General features: G+C 58.6%; 1 protein-coding gene across 1 annotated transcript; it reads right to left on the bottom strand.

The window, feature by feature from the left end:
• Window positions 1-947: 947 nt before the first annotated feature.
• On the bottom strand, window positions 948-13,221 carry FA2H (fatty acid 2-hydroxylase). Its single transcript, XM_030470627.1, has 8 exons — window positions 12,850-13,221; window positions 6,672-6,767; window positions 4,841-4,983; window positions 4,613-4,719; window positions 3,181-3,353; window positions 2,460-2,712; window positions 1,721-1,811; window positions 948-1,458 (listed from the first exon to the last, which is right to left on the bottom strand). The coding sequence occupies exons 1-7, from the start codon at window positions 13,117-13,119 to the stop codon at window positions 1,732-1,734; spliced, it is 1,122 nt and encodes a 373-aa protein (XP_030326487.1). The 5' UTR covers window positions 13,120-13,221; the 3' UTR covers window positions 948-1,458; window positions 1,721-1,731.
• Between the last annotated feature and the right edge of the window lie 1,387 nt (window positions 13,222-14,608).

Genomic DNA, 14,608 nt, shown 5'->3' with positions numbered 1-14,608 from the left:
AAGGATGCTGGAGAGGGAGTCTTCATCAGGGGCTGTAGTGATAGGACAAGGGATGATGGGTTCAAACTGAAACAGGGGAAGTTCAGGTTAGATATAAAGAAGTTCTTCCCTGTGAGGCTGGTGAGTCCCTGGCACAGGTTGCCCAGAGACGTGGTGAATGCTCCCTCCCTGGCAGTGTTCAAGGCCAGGTTGGACAGAGCCTTGGGTGACCTGGTCTAGTGTGAGGCCTCCCTGTTCATGGCAGGGGATTGGAACTAGATGATCTTAAGGTCCTTCCCAGCACAAACCATTCCGTGATTCTATGACAAAGGGTGAGGATGCAGGGAAAGGGGAGGAGGAGAAGGAGGTTGGGTTAGCAGGGCTCTTCCCTGCTTGCCCAAGGCACTGTAACACCCTCAGCATCAGCTCTGTACCCTGCTGAGCTCCCCATACTGGGCAGCAGGACCCTCCAGAGCACACCCATCCTGCAGTAGGGGTGCTGGTCTTCTGGGGCCTTCCACTCCCCTCCCCCTCCCTGAAGCCTCAGGACAACCCAGCATCAATCAAAGGAAGCAGGCTGCAGGCACCCATGCTGGAAACAGTGTTTGGCCTCTTCCAGGAGCACAGGAAGCTTTGCAGATGGGTTCGTCAGAGGGCCAGGCTGGTTTTGAGAAGTTTGGGGCAGCAGTTCATGCTGTTGCCCAACTTCAGAGAAGTGAGCTGTGGCTTCAGCCAGCTTCTGCTTACCAGGAGCCTCGGGTCACACACATTTGCTGTGGTTTCCCACTGCAGAGAGCAGCTCCCTCACCATCACCATCATCCACAGCACAGCTTTCGTCAGCATAGGGAGATGAGAAAGGAAAGCCCAAGGTACCGCAGCACCGAGGGCCACTGGCACCTGGGAACGGATGCACCCGGGGTGGGAAAACATAGGAGGAGCCCCGAGGGATACACTAGCCAGACCCTGTTTAAAAGGCTTTATTTTTCAAAATATACAGTTTATTTACAGTTGTAGTGTCTACAGTTTTACACAGAACTTTATTCCAAACCTTTAAATACCTGCAGTAAACATTCAGAAAAAAAAACACAAACCCAATCACAAGATCAGCAAAAAGGCATCGGGTAGTAATTCTGTTCATTGGAGTTTGAGTTTTGAGTAGGCAATGTCTACAAAACCCATGAACTTGATAAATCTGGGAGAGAGACTCAGGTGCACTGTTCAGAGAAAGACAAAATCCAGACATAAAGGATCCCCATGCAAAGAGCTGCAGGCCAAGAAAACCCCGTGCTGGGATCGGGCCAGGAGAAGGATCCAGGATATGGAAGCCTCTCGGCACAAGTTAGGTGATGGAGTTAACTGCAGCGTGTTGTATGCCCAGAGAGGGCCAGAGAGCTCAAGCAAGGTTCCAGGGCAAAGGACGGATGGTGGCATCAGGCACTTCATGTCTCAGGCAGCAGATCTGCCCATGCATCCATGTCCTGGAGCAGGAGAGCAGCAAGGAAGGGGCAGGAGCCCCGCAGGGAGCCCCGCAGGGAGCCCTGCAACCTCCTCCTCCTCCCCTTTCCCTGCATCCTCACACCCTGTTCCCCTTGGCAGTGCCACAGTGCACCACGAGGATGCTCCAGTGTGGGGCCACTGCTGTGGCACAGTCCCCAGGAAGGAGGAAGGGGCCCTGCTGAAGGCTTGGAGGGATGCCAGCCCCAGCCCAGGATGGATGGAGCCAGCAGCCAGGTGCCACACCATCAGGGCCATCAGTCCTCCTTCTCAAAGGTTTCCTCAGGGATGAGTGTCCCGAAGGGGTGATCCCAGAAGCGAGTCGTGATGCCAAAGCCTGCGGGTGGGACAGAGAGAGCTGAGCCCACAGCACCACCATCACTGGGATGCTGCTGGGGCAGGGAACAGCTTGCTCTACATTAACTGGCGAGGGAGGTAAGGAAGGCAAGGTGAGGGTGAGGAGGAAGAGCAGAAGGAGCTGGCTGGGCCATGCTGCCAGCCCCATGGATGATAGCTTATCTAGATGCGGCATTTTCTCCTAGGAAACCGGGCAAAGGGCACGTTGAGCAAGCATCGGTTTGGGGAAGGTGTGGAGAGGACCTGGGGGAGCCGTATGCCTCACCCTGTGCCTCACCCTGTGCCTGACCACACCTCCTGGCAGGAGGAGATGCTGCTCTGGGCAGGGACAGGCACACACATCCGTGTCCCTGCCCTGTCATCCCCAGGCAGCATTGGTGCCTACCAGTGAGATGGATTGCTGCCTTCACCCCTGCGACACGTCAGCTCCCTATCCTCAACCTGGGAGCCAAGAAAGGTGCCCTATGGGGCTGCACCTCATACACCACTTCCCCAGCAGCATGGGTGGGTTTCCCCATCCCAAATCCCAAACACTGAACGTTTCAGAGCATCAGCTGCACACACACAGGGAGATGAGGCTGTGACAGCTCTTGCTCCCTGCCAGCACGCACGGGCAATGTAGCACTACCTGATTTTTGGTGTTCAAAGTGGTGCTTGACGTGATAAGCTTTCAGGCCATACAGGTAGGTGCCCTTCTTCGGTGATCCATAGTGGAGGTAATAGTGCATCATGTCGTAGACAACATAGCCGCAGAGCCCCCCAACAAACACCGAGAGCCCCAGCACCTCGGGCAGCAGGAGCTGCAGGACGCCATAGAAGAAGCCCATCACTAGCGAGGCTGGCACGGGAGGAAACACCAGGCGGGAGCTGTCGAAGGGAGACTGGAAACGGAGAAAGATTGATGGGGAGGAGAGCTCCCTGCTCACATCACATCTCCCAGCACATCGCTGCAAAGCAGGCTGGGAAAAGCCAACACCAAAGCCTCCAGAAACCCTCCCCAAAAGATGAACCCAGCTGTGAGAGCAGCCCCTTGCCCTCTCCAAGGTGGCCAGGCAGCCGGTGGCTTTGGCTGGCAGGTCCCTGAGCTCCACAGGCACATTTCCTCCAGCGAAGCTAGAGGGAGCCCATGGCTTTTTTGGTCTTCCTGCTTGCCCGGTTGGAGCTTGCAGGTTCGACTCCAGCTCCTCAGAGCCCGTCTTGCAGCCCTCACTGGTATTAAGTAAGGGCCCTGCCTGGGCCAAAGATGCCACGAGTCACACGTTGAACACGCACCAACAGGATCCGCCTGAGCAAAGGCCACTGTTCCCACGGCCCAGCGGGCGCCGGCAGAGGTGTGAGCTGAGACTCACCTTGTGATGCTGCCCGTGCAGCAAGAAATGCAGGGTGATGAGATAGTAGTTACTAGCAGGTGGCTTCATGTGGAAGACAAAGCGATGGATGAGGTACTCTATCAGGGACCACAGGAACATCCCCAGGAGGAAGATGAAGGGGAAGTAGTATTTGTGGACGGGGATGGAGTACTCTACACAATAAGACATGCAGTGGTTAGCAGGGCAGGCGATGTGCGGGTGCTCTTCTCCATTGCCATCCTCATCCTCATCAGCTCTCCCTCCCTCTCACCTTTCATCCACCTCCTGCCCCGAGCTTCCCCAGGGAGCTCCTCAAGCACCACTCCAAACCACATCTTCCTTTGATTCCCATTAGTTCATACCCTTTGTGGAAACAGACGGCTTCTTGCTGCCACAAGGAGCTGGTGAGGGGGGTTCCCTACATCCCAGTTGACAGTGGGGGCTTGGATATGCACTGCAGGGACAACTCTGTCTGAACAAAGCTGCTTCACCCACCAGAACAAGGCAGGAGGGACCTTATCTGTGCAGGCAGCACTCATGACAGTTAAATAGTGCTGGCAGTGCTGGGTTTTTATTATTTTTGGGGAAAAAGAATAGGTTTGTTGGGCACTTTCCCCCGCAGAGCATTTTTCAGCCACCTCCTCCTTCCAGGGCTGGCTGACAGCCCTGCATCTTTGCTAGAAGAATTCAGATCTCCCCCAACGTGTTCAATTTTGGGGCAAAAAACCACCTAAAACCAAAACAAAACCACCAAACCCTTGGAAGCAAGGTGCTGAATGTCGCGAGGAGCAGGAGGTTGCCGGTGCAGCCGGGCACAGCTGGCACCGGGTGGCACCTTGCAAAAAAACCAGGGAGCCCAGCAAAAGAAAAAAGGACAACAAAGACGACAGGCTGCTCCGGCCACGCTTGTTATTCCCGGGGGAGCAGACAGTGGGAGATTCAAGGGCAGGCGCTCCGGGCAAACAAGCCCCGTACTGTGCGATGCCGGCAGCGCTGAGAGCCGGGTTTGTTCACCCGCTATGCCGGCATCTAGCCATGGCCCAGGGTGGGTGTCAGCGGGGTTGGCACACACCACAGTGCCTGCAGGGCTTGTGTTTGGGATGGAAGGAAGGGAGGGAGGCAAGAGGGAGCAGGCTGCATGCTCCGTGCCTCTATAGATGGCCTTTACGGGGATGAAATGGTGTGAGTGAGAGGAGGGGATGGAGGTGGGTGAGCTCAGGCTTTAAAGCAACGCAGGCAGCTTTGTGCAGGGGACATGCCGGTGGCCATGGGGACAGGGGGTAACCCACTGCTTCTGCATGTGACTCATACTGAGTATGCATGGAAGGAGGGATGCGGAAGGGATGCAGAAGTCTTCACCCCACCCAGGGCTGTCTCCTGGACCCAAAGGAGGGGCAGTGAGTGAGCCCAAAGGCTTTGGTGTTGCTTATACCTGTGGTAAAGGAGGAGAAGAGCCTGGTGTTGCCCTGGGCGAGGGAGGTGTAGCTGACCCAGCTGAGATAGAGCACTACAGGAGTCCACACCATGAACACCACATACCTATGGGGTAGAGAGAAATGTCAGAGAGATCGTCTCATGGGGTGGCAAGCCATCTCGTGTGTGTCCCCCCCCCCGCCATGGAGGCTCTGGCCAGGGCACAGCACAGACCCCAGGGGCTCACCACGCTGTCTTGGAGAGGGACTCAAGGAAATCCGAGTGGAAGAGGCGGATGGGACGATCCACAGGCTGGTGCACCCACTCATCGTACTTCTCCCCAAGGTATCCTACCTGCCACAGCAAGGGCTTCTGCCAGTCCACTAGGTCCTGAGGGAGCAGACATCGGTTGTAACCACACACTGCCCTGGTACCGGGCACAGAGCTATGGGATTTGGGGCTGCAAACCCCTTCCCATGCCCCACAAGCAGCTGCTTCTTGCTCCAAGTAGCCCCGAGCTCCCTGTAAGCACTGGCACAGGACAGACAAGCAGAGCCAGGCACACATCAGCTCCATCTATGCACAAGCACAGGGCTGAGCTCACCCCTGTGCCACCGGGTACCTGCTGGTGGTTCAAGGTGGAGGTGGCTGTACCAGACCTGGCTCAGCATGGGGCTCCGATAACAGAGGCTCTCTCCCTGCAGGGAGCTGCCAAGATTAGATAATGAGCAGCGATGTTCCCCCCTCACCAGCCATGCCGGTGAGCTGGAGGTCAGATGTGGAGCCCATCCCCATGGCATTGCCTTGACCAAAGGCTTTTCTCCTTGTGAAGAGGACACGCAGGGCAACCACAGCTGTTTGAGTGCTCCAGCAGGAAAGAGCGAAGCAGAAGTGATGGGGAGCAGGGATACAGGCTGGGAATACAAACACCAGTTATGCTACCATGCATAACTGCATTCAGATGGCTGCAAAAGCAAGAAGGGACCTGTGCAGGCGCGCATGTTTGTGTGGGACAAAAATAGAGAGACACAACCGGCAGCACCACCTGTGCTGTTGCTCAGCATCCCCAGGCACATCTTCTGCTGGCCTGGCCAGATAAGGTGGTTTCTTGGTCCCACCCCTGCCCTGGGACAGAAACCATGCTCACCCCACCGAACCCCAGGCCTGGCGCTTCTCCATCATCCAGCCTGTGCTGCGCAGTGCCGGCATGGCACCAGCACCCACGGCTGCGCCACTGGTCATTTGGCAGCAGTGGCAGGGGGTGGCTCAGTTTGGGGAGCTTCGGAGCAAACAGCCGAGGTGGCCATGGCCATTTTTGGGGCTCTGCTGCAGGCAGGGATGGATGTGACCGCCCAGGAGGGGAAACAACCCCAGCCCGCAGCAGGTGCATGGGATGGGGATGGAGACACCCTCCATTGGGGAAGCAGAGATAAAATCAGGGCAAAAAGGTTGCTTTGGGGTGACTGATTTTAAAGGCAGTCAGCAAGTGAAATATAAAGATGGGGGGGACGGTGAAAGGTGTTCTCCTGCTCAAAATAAAAATACGTTTTGCAAGATAAAGGCATGCTCACTGAGGAGCATGCAAGGCAGAGCAGTCAGATGGTGCCACATAAGACAGGGACATTCAAAGACAGCTTGGGGACAAATCCTCACTCCTGTGGTGTGCTCAGACTGGAGCTGGCAGGGCAGGGAGCACTCTGCACGTACAGGGATCACCCTGCCCGGGCTAGGGGATTCCTTAGTGCTCAATCAAGGGGGAAAAAAGTGGGAAAAGGCAATAACTAAGGCAAGCAAGGTGTGGCCTGGCAGCACGTCCCGCTCGACGGGCACAGCCGCTGTCAGAGAAAGCCATCTCCTCCCACGCTGCCGCAGCAGGAGCCTCCCAGCACAGCCACGCCTGGGCAATAAAGCAGGAGCGATGCTGTCTGCGCTGGGAGAAAGGGCAGAAGCAGCCGGATCAGCCCGGCTTCCTCCCGGCACCCCTCCTATCCCAGGGGTCAGCAGCCAGCCAGCCTTCCTGCAGGGGAGAGGAGAGCTGGATTCCCCCAGGAGCACTTTGGCAGACCCTCAGCTCTCACCTTCTCCACATCCACTGTTTTACAGCGGGGATCCATCCGTGCTGGGGTCTGGGCTGCAGCATCCACTGCCTGCTCATCCACCGGCTCGGCAGGGCTCTGGAAAGGGAAGGAAAAGCCCACAGTGAAGCATCAGTGGTAGATGTGGCTGGGGACAGTGATGGCTGTGTCACACAGGGGCACAGGCACAGCAAGCTCATGACTGCCTGCTAAATGAATAAGGGGGAAATATTTGATGAATGTAAGTCAGTCAGTACCTGCAGAGCAGGTTCCCAAGGGATGTGGCCACCAGCTACCCTTCAACTGCCCATCAGGCGTCTCATGCTCAGGTCTCTTTGGAACCTCTCCCCAAGCCCAGTGTTCAGAGCACCCCACCATGCTGCTGGGAGGGCACCTGATTCTGGTGCTTCAGGGGGCATCACTGGGTTAGCGCTCACCACGCTGGCAATGGGCTCCCTCCTCCTCACCCCGCTGCTCTCCAGCAAAAGCCCAACTCGGCATTTTGGTTCCCAAGGTTCATTTTGGAGCCAGGAAGTGTGGCACAGCTGGCGGCACTGCCCTGGCTCTGGGCACCGGGAAGAAATGCAGCAGAAGGGAGCTCACCGCAGGGAAAAGGCAAAGTGCCCTTTGCAGGGCAGTGCTGGGCTGGGTACCTTGGCCACAGGCTACGCGAGGTGGGGTGGGGAGGTTTGGTTTTGGCTAGAAAAGGCACACCGAGGCTTTGGGGGCACAGCAGGATGAGCCCAGGTTGTGGTCCTACTGCCAGGGTTGGCCAAGAAACAGGAGAAACCTGCCTTGTGTGAAGCTTGGAAGCAAATCCATGGCCAGCCGCCGGCAGCAGCCTCCTTCCCGCAGCGCTGCCAGCTCCGGCGCCGGCCCTGCTACCGGCACGGGGCTTGGTGAGGGCACGGCGTGCCTGTGCAAGCCCGGCGCCCGCCATGTCCCCCGGCACCAGCCGCCTGCCGGCTCCCGGGCAGGACGTGCCAAACATGCCTTCTCTCCCGCTTTGTCACCTTGAGTTACCCATTAACCCCGCAGCAGGGTACGGCGCCGCCGGGGCTCCCAGTTGTTCTGGGAAGAAGGATGTTCTCCCGGCAGCCACAAGGGTCCTCGGTGGATGCTCCCACCACTGAGCCAAGAGGCATGCGATTCCCTGGTGGGAATAAACCTCCTGGCAGCCGCCGGAGGAGCTGGGATGCGGGAGGACCAGTGTCACCTCGCCAGGGTGGACAGGACTTTACTCCCTGCCACACTGGTGACACCGAGGCAGGGCGCCGGCACTCCTCGCCAGTCAGGCTCCGAGCTCCTGTCCCGGGCTAGCCGGATTTCAAGCCTCATTCCACCGGTACAGGAGCTCCACTACCCAGCCCCGAGGGAGCCTCTCACCCTGGGGCAGGGCAGGGCTTATTTCCAGCCAGGCTGGACTTGAGCAGGCATCAATTTTACTGGAGGCAGAGCACCAGCATGAGCTCTGGACCACCACGCCTCCCTCTGCTGGAGTCCCCACTGCTATTTTTGGCTTTGCATGCTCTGTCCTTCAGGCAGACATCCAGAAACTGAGGTGGAATGCCTTGAAATCCAGCCGAGGATGGTCAAGTTATGGTTTTGCGTCCTCCCCACAGGTGCTTTGGAAGAAAATTTGGCTTTAGGAGAGAGACACAGCTCCTCCATCCCCTAAGAAATGAGACCGTGCTCTCCACCTCAACGCTTGCACCTCACCCTTGCTGGCAGCAGGAAGGATGCTTAAGAAAGCAGGCTGATGCAACCCCCCGGCACCTCTCCTCCCCTTCCTGACATATCCACACACCTCCATCTCCCCTGCCCACGGACACCCAAGCACCACATCATGTCCAGAGGCTTCCCTGTCCTCCCAGGTCAAGGGGGGGGACAAGGGCTCAGACCCCACCTCGCCAGCAGCATCCAGTCTGGGCAGGTCGGGTGCCACCAGTGCGATGCCATCGCAGTGCGTGCTCCCTTGCAGCACCCTGCCTCACCTGAGTCACCTCCTCCTCACCAGCAGGGGAGCAGGAGGACGGCTTTCCTCCTGTTCACCCCAGGGCTGGCACTGAAAGAACCAGCAGCAGTGGCGTAATGGGGTGCAAGCCATGCATGCATGCCCTGTCTCGCTCCCTGGAGCAGCAGCACGCTCCTTCCTTCCCAGAGCACACAGGGATCCTGTACGGACCAAGCCCCAGCAGCACCCAGACCAGCACTGGAGCTTCTGCCCATCCTCCTCCTCCTCATAAAAGGTGGGTTTGAAGGAGGCTGAAGGGGTCCTTGTGAGTGCCATGGTCTGCCTGTTGCCTGTGGGTGATGCTGATGCATCGGTGTCGTTCCCAGGCAAACAGGTCCTGCCAGGAAAGATGTGCAAGAACCTGATGTAACGAAGGGAAAGTTAATACCTGTGAAGACCATCTTGCCACTGCCACCCCAGCGAGGTGCTGGCTCTCCTGCTGAGAGGCAACGCAGCCAGATACTCAAGGCACAGCACAATGTGGTAAATGGGTGACCCTGCACCCACCTCCGAGCATCCCTCTGCCCTGCATGGGTCAGGCAGGAGCTGAGTGCCGGTCCTGTGCCAGCTGGAGAGCACTGGCTATAGAATCCCAGACTGGTTTGGGTTGAAGGGACCTCAAAGCTCATCCAGTTCCAACCCCTGCCACAGGCAGGGACACCTTCCACTAGAGCAGGTTGCTCCAAGCCCCTGTGTCCAACCTGGCCTTGAACACTGCCAGGGATGGGGCAGCCACAGCTTCTCTGGGCAACCTGTGCCAGCACCTCAGCACCCTCACAGGGAAGAACTTCTGCCTAAGAGCTCACCTCAACCTCCCTTCTGGCAGGTTAAAGCCATTCCCCCTTGTCCTGTCCCTACAGGCCCTTGTCCAAAGCCCCTCTCCAGGTTTCTTGTAGCCCCTTTAGGCATTAAAGGCTGTTACAAGGTCTACCCTGAACCTTCTCTTCTCCAGGCTGATGCTGCACCAGAGCAGGCCTTGGGATGTTAGAAGGAAAACAAACCCAGTTGTCATGTGGGCAGGTACAGACGGGAGGGATGGTCTGGCATGAGGCCCAGTGTGCTTGGGATGCAGGCAGGAAGAGAAGCTGGAAACCTCCCTGTGGCCCAAGCAGAGCAATGCTGCCTGCAGACCACTGCTCGAACAGCAGCCTGCACCCTGTTTTCCACCCAAGAAACTCCAGGACCTTTGCTGAGCTCTTAAACGACCTCAATTTGCTGATGCCCACACAGAAGAAGCTGTGTTGGCAATGTAGGTTCAGGCATGTAGCACAAGGACACCCCATGAGGCACAGGGAGCTCAAGCAAGGTTCCCACCCGCAGTGGCATGGTCCCAGTATCGCCATCCCACCAGCATCACGGGGCCTGGGCAGTGGCTGGCAGAGCCCCACGAGGCTGCGTTGCAGCCCATTAAACTGGGTGCAGCAGGACTATTAAAATGAGGTGGAATTTAACTTGTTCTAATGATGATAATAATAATAAAAAAGTCACTTCTTGTTGCAATGCCTGCGAAGAACATGCAAGAGCCTACGTCCAGGAGAGCTCGGGGTGGGATGGAAAATCAGGGCAAGCCCGACATGGGGTGATGTGGGTGAAAGGAAGGGGAGGACACCAACCCCAAGAGGGATGGGAGATTCACTGTGACTCACGGCCACGTCACACACGCCAGAGAGGCTGTGATGAAAGTCTCTCATTGCTTAAATTGGAGGACTAATTAGATGATCCAGTTTCCCTCTAGCAAGGCTGCTAAGATCCACTGTCTAGTTTGGGTAATCGTTGCTTCTTACTTTGATCTCCCCTATACGTTCTGTTTGCATAGATAAAGAGATTGAGGGTTAATTTGTCCTTAGCCAAATGGGGCTGGGTGATGCAGAAGAGGGACCTGCAGCTGAAGGATAGAGCTGAGCTCCCGAGAGCAGCAGGAAGAGGTACAGAGAGGCATGCCAGCAGGATGAAGGCTGCCTCTCATCTTCCTCTTTGCCTTTCCTGCACTAATCATAAAATCCCAGACTGGTTTGGATCGGACGGGACGTTCATCCAGTTCCAACCCCCTGCCACAGGCAGGGACACCTTCCACTAGACCAGGTTGCTCCAAGCCCCGTCCAGCCTCGCCTTGAACACTGTCAGGGATGGGGCAGCCACAGCTTCTCTGGGCACCCTGTGCCAGCACCTCAACACCCTCACAGGGAAGAACTTCTTCCCCTTTTCGAACATAAGCAGGCAAGGATGCCAGATGCCTGCAGGACCACAGCATGGCATGGGGATGGTGCAGCCCTGGGACTCCCAACGGGTGAGAGGCACCAGCAAAGCTGTGGGGGTTCGGAGCCAGACTAGGGCAATGCAACACCTCCTTCAAAGAGCTGCTTGGGGTTTGCCAGCCCAAAAGTAGCCAAAGCAAAACCGCAAGCACCAACAATGGCATCAATTCCCCTTTCTCCCTCCAAAAGGGATTTTTGGGAGGTGGCAAGTCTGTCAGAGCAGCTCACACATAAGGTGCATGCTGGATGCAGCACAGCCAGCCTCGTCATGCAGCAGGCGGCTTTTTTCCCTCCCCCCTGTGCTACAACCTGGGATGGTTTATCTAGTGCCAGGTAGTGTCTGATCTCCCTGCACCCTGGTGTTATCACGCCGTGTATTTGCATAGGGACGGTGGCAATTCCCCTCGGCACAAGAACTCGTTTGTCCGGAACCTTCCTTCGCCCCAACCCGTTGGGCTCGTCACGCCTGCGAGGAGGCGGTGGCAGCAACGAGTGTCCCAACAGAGGAGGTGCCATCTCCAGGATCCAGGGAAAGAGCCGGCATCACGATGGGGCTGAACAAAGCCCCATCTGTGGCACTGCCGCTGATCGGGGCCGAGGCTGCGCCACAGGGAGCGAGTGCAAACAACCAGCCAGAGGGACCAAGCGGTCACCGACCTTGCTGGGATGTCGGGAGGGGAAAGCACTGAACTGGGCTGGCAAAGGGGCTGGGTGGCCAGGATGGCTCCACTGCTCGAGCATCCTGGGGCGGCAGTGCCCGGTGCCACGCTGCCTCTGGGAAGTCCGCCCGGCAGCGGCGTAGCTTCCCGGAGCACTTTGCCATCCTCCTGAGCAGTGGCTGAGCATGGGGCTGGAGCGGAGGGGATGGTGCTGAGTCACAGCCACTCTTACCCCATACCCAGACCTCGGGAAGGTGGCCGGGCTCCTCGCTCCAGTGCTGGCTGCTCACTGCCGCCAAGCCCCTATGCCCTGCACTCTGGTCCCCACGGGCCAGCAGTGCCAGGAAGGGTGCCCTGCCCCATCGTCCACCCCGTGCCACATGGCTCTGCTAACACCCACACTGAGCTGCATGTCCCCATCTCCCGTGCCCCTCCAAAGACCCAAACACCTCCCTGCCATGCTGGCATGCCAGGATCCACCATTAGCACTGCCACCCAGCGTGCCCAGGGTGGGATGTGTCCATGAGGTGGGATCCCAAAGATACCAGGCTTTGTGTGCCTGGGGCATGGTCACTCTCAAGCTCTGAGCTGTCTGGATCCTAAGTGTCTCGGAATCCTCTGCCCCACAGAGCCCAACCCCACTGACACTGACAGCCCCACAGATCTGCCTGGAACCAGCATGCTCCATGCACCCGGGACCTTTGCACCCCATACGCGTCAGGCACGGTCCACACAGGGGTCCAGGACCCTCAAACACCCCCTGCCCCATCCACCACTCATGCTCTGAACACCCCAGACCCTCCACAGCCTGGAGCCCAAGCACCCCGTGCAGCTCCAACCTGGACCTGGGTGCCATATGCACCCTATATGGTACATGCACCCCAAAGCTCCATGCCCACTACACCCCAGACCCTAAACAGCTTCTGCATGTCCTGTACAGCCTCAAAACTATGGAGCCTGGACATGGGGTCCCCTAGAGACCCTGTACAGCTCAGACTCCATGCACCCTGGACTTCGGGTGCGCTACAGACCTCTGCACTGCTCAGATCCCACACAGCCTGAGCCACCCTATGGTCTCTGTACCTCCCGGACCTGGGACACCGCTGATCTGGGGCACCCAATGGGCTCTGTACATTCCAGACCTGGAACACCCTGGACCCGGGACACCCAATGAGCTCTGTACACTGTAGACCCGGGACACCCTCTGTGCTCTGTACATCCCGGATCCGGGGCATCCCGCACCCCTCCGGTACCTGCTCCTCTCCGGGCTCCATCTCCCCCACGTAGTACTGCTCCAGCCAGCGGCGGGCGTTGTTCGAGTGCCGGTGCGGCGGCCCGTCCAGCGCGGCGCTCACGTCGGTGCCCGCCCGGCGCCGCAGCAGCTGCTCCCCGCCCGGGTGCAGCCGCACGAACCCGCTCAGGTCGTAGAGGCGGCGGCGGCAGGACACGAGGCAGGCGCCCTGCGCGCAGCGAGCCCGCACCTCGGCGGCACTGAACGACCGCGGCGCCGGTGCCGCCGCCATGGCCCCGCTGCCCGGGGCTGCCCGTCCAGCACCGCGCCGCGCCCGCCCCGCCGCGCTCTGCCGGCACCTGCACACCCGCGTGCGGGCATATGCCACCCGGCCACGCCCCTCCGTAGGCCACGCCCCCGTGGACGGGGCTTACCCGGGGAGGCTCCGCCCCGTTACCGGGAGGGAATGGGGGGGAACGGAGAGCCCCGGGGGGTGTAATTGGGGGTCTATGGGTGGGTGATGGGCGGAATGGGGCACCCCCGGCGGGAGGAATGAAGCAGCTACAGGTGGGTGATAGAGGTATAGGTCATCCCGGGGGGCACCCTAGGGAAGGCACAGGGGCATGCTTGAGAGAGGGGCAATCCAGGATGCGTTTTGGGGGGAACTGTGGCACTCAGGGGTGGGGGGAAGCGGAGCATGGGCACCCCAGCGGGAGGGATGGGGGCATACCTGGGGGGTAACTGGGGGTACAGGGCATCCCTCCCCCAAGCTTCATGGTGGTTGAGGCAGAGGGAACCCCAGTCCCGGGTCAGAGCCCACCCAGGAGGGGCCCTCTCAGGGCCACCGCACCCCGGTGTTACTCGCTATGAGGCGTTATGTCCCCCCCAGCTGATTAACACTTAATTAAATGTCACACATGCAATTAGCCAGGGCAGGCAGCACTGCAGGTGGGGGGTGGCAGAGCCCAGCACCCCAAACCCCCTGCCAGAGAACCACAGACAGATAAATCACAAGGAATGACAAGAAAGGAGCTTTTCCCCCATTCTGGGGAAGCGTCGCCTCCAAGCAGCGCTAGGACTGGGGGCAACAACACTGCTGTTGGGTGACACCCTTGGCCACAGGGCTGGCCACGTGCTGGCATGCTTTGGTGACACTGGCCACAGCCGGTGATTAAGGTGGGGTTTGGAGTCAGGAATGGGGGGACCCCCCCGGCCCTGCCCCGGCACCTGGCTTTAGAGTGTTAAGCAAGGCCTTTAATCAAGGCAGATACCAAACCTGCCATGGTGGCTTCACCTTCCAGCCCTGCTCCCAGCGTCACATGGAGCTGCTGGAGCAGGTCCAGAGGAGGCCACAAGGATGATCAGGGGCAGGAGCACAGCCCGTATGGTCACAGGCTGAGGAAGTTGGGGCTGTTCATCCTAGAGAAGAAAAGCTGCATGGAGACCTCAGAGCAGCCTTCCAGTATCTGAAGGGGACCTACAAGGATGCTGGGGAGGGACTCTTCATCAGGGACTGTAGCGACAGGACAAGGGGTGATGGGTTCAAACTGACAGAGGGGGGGGTTGAGATGAGATTTTGGGAAGTTCTTCCCTGTGAGGGTGCTGAGGCGCTGGCACAGGTTGCCCAGAGAAGCTGTGGCTGCCCCATCCCTGGCAGTGTTCAAGGCCAGGTTAGACACAGGGGCTTGGAGCAACCTGCTCTAGTGGAAGGTGTCCCTGCCCGTGGCATGGGGTTGGAACTGAGTGAGTTTTAAGGTCCCTTCAACCCAAACCAGTCTGGG

The sequence above is a fragment of the Strigops habroptila genome, chromosome Z (genome assembly GCF_004027225.2).
Source record: "Strigops habroptila isolate Jane chromosome Z, bStrHab1.2.pri, whole genome shotgun sequence".
NCBI classification, from domain to species: domain Eukaryota; kingdom Metazoa; phylum Chordata; class Aves; order Psittaciformes; family Psittacidae; genus Strigops; species Strigops habroptila.
The sequence above is the reverse complement of the archived record's forward strand: the minus strand, read 5'-3'. Positions and strand labels throughout refer to the sequence as shown.